A 1,156-nucleotide genomic window follows, 5' to 3' on the forward strand; every position below is an offset into this window, starting at 1 on the left:
GGGAAACGCAGCCCTGTTTGAATGCACTGTCAGAAGTGAGTGAATGCTCTCTGTGATGGATTGGTTCTGTCTTGCAACATTAGCGTGTTCAGCTGAGCAGGAAAATAGTTCTATCCTACACAATTACTTGCAAACAAAGGTTATTCGTCCAATTCAATGCATTTGTACGCATTATTATTATTATTTTAAATAAACAAAATCACTGGTAAATAAAACACACCTTAGTATCGATATTTTTAGTTTGAGTATCGATACTTAGGATCGATACGCCCATCCCTAGTCATCAGAGAAGGAATGCCATTCCAGAGTGGAAGCAAATGTTCAGATTTTGATCAAAGATTACCAAGTCAAACAATTTTTTTCAGCGGATTAACTTGCACGGATTAATTGTTCACATCAAGACTAGCAATGTGCGCTAATAAAGTCAATAAAGTCAATTTTGATTTTTAAGCAATGTGCTAGAACATGTTAATAACATTTTATTGGCTTCGAGTAAAGTCTTCAAACTTCAAGCTTTTCAAAGTTATTTCAAACTTTTAAGTTTGTAAACACCTAGTTAAGGAATGAACGTCTGATTATTAATGACATGAAGGTGTTTGCTCACCTGGCCGGAGGCTCTGTGTGTATCCTACTCCAACCAGACTAGCGTTGTTGACTTTGGCCTGAAGAGAGACACAGGGTTATTTATCATCTACAGTCAGAGACATTTGTCCGTTGTTACTGGATTGTGTTTTGCACTCACAGAGATGGAGGAGTCTTTATCTAGCTGGTATTTGACAGCGATGCCAAAGCGTGTGTTGTTACTGCCTGCGGTCCAGGCCAGATTCACCGCCGTCTCCAACTGACCGTTCACCTTCTGATAGATGGAGCCGCCGAACTCTGTGCCATCATTACTGCAACACACATACAAAACAACACAATTAACTTCAAAAGGCTAAAAACTGTTTGTAAATCACATCTCATTAGCACTATGAGCCAGGATTGTTATCGTTAAAGGTGGGGTAAGTGATTTCTGGTAGCCAATGTTGACATTTGAAATCACCAAAACAAACACGCCCCTACCCCAAAAGGGTCTCGCCCCTATTTTGATAGCTCCGCCCCAAACATACGTACGCAACCCAGGCAACGATTAGTTCTGTGAAACAAAGCAAAACCA

General features: G+C 40.1%; 1 protein-coding gene across 1 annotated transcript in view; it reads right to left on the reverse strand.

Annotated features, from left to right (window-relative positions):
• Nucleotides 1–548: 548 nt before the first annotated feature.
• LOC107722858 (voltage-dependent anion-selective channel protein 2-like) overlaps nt 549–1,156 on the reverse strand; it is a 14,179-nt gene continuing 13,571 nt past the window's right edge. The window contains exons 9-10 of the mRNA XM_016531351.1: nt 743–893; nt 549–662 (exon numbers count right to left, since the gene is read on the reverse strand). Of these exons, the coding sequence (XP_016386837.1) occupies nt 579–662; nt 743–893 (235 nt within the window). The 3' untranslated portion in view covers nt 549–578. The remainder of the gene's footprint in view (nt 663–742; nt 894–1,156) is intronic.

This window comes from Sinocyclocheilus rhinocerous, unplaced genomic scaffold (genome assembly GCF_001515625.1).
Source record: "Sinocyclocheilus rhinocerous isolate Xijiao unplaced genomic scaffold, SAMN03320098_v1.1 scaffold1596, whole genome shotgun sequence".
NCBI classification, from domain to species: Eukaryota; Metazoa; Chordata; class Actinopteri; order Cypriniformes; family Cyprinidae; genus Sinocyclocheilus; species Sinocyclocheilus rhinocerous.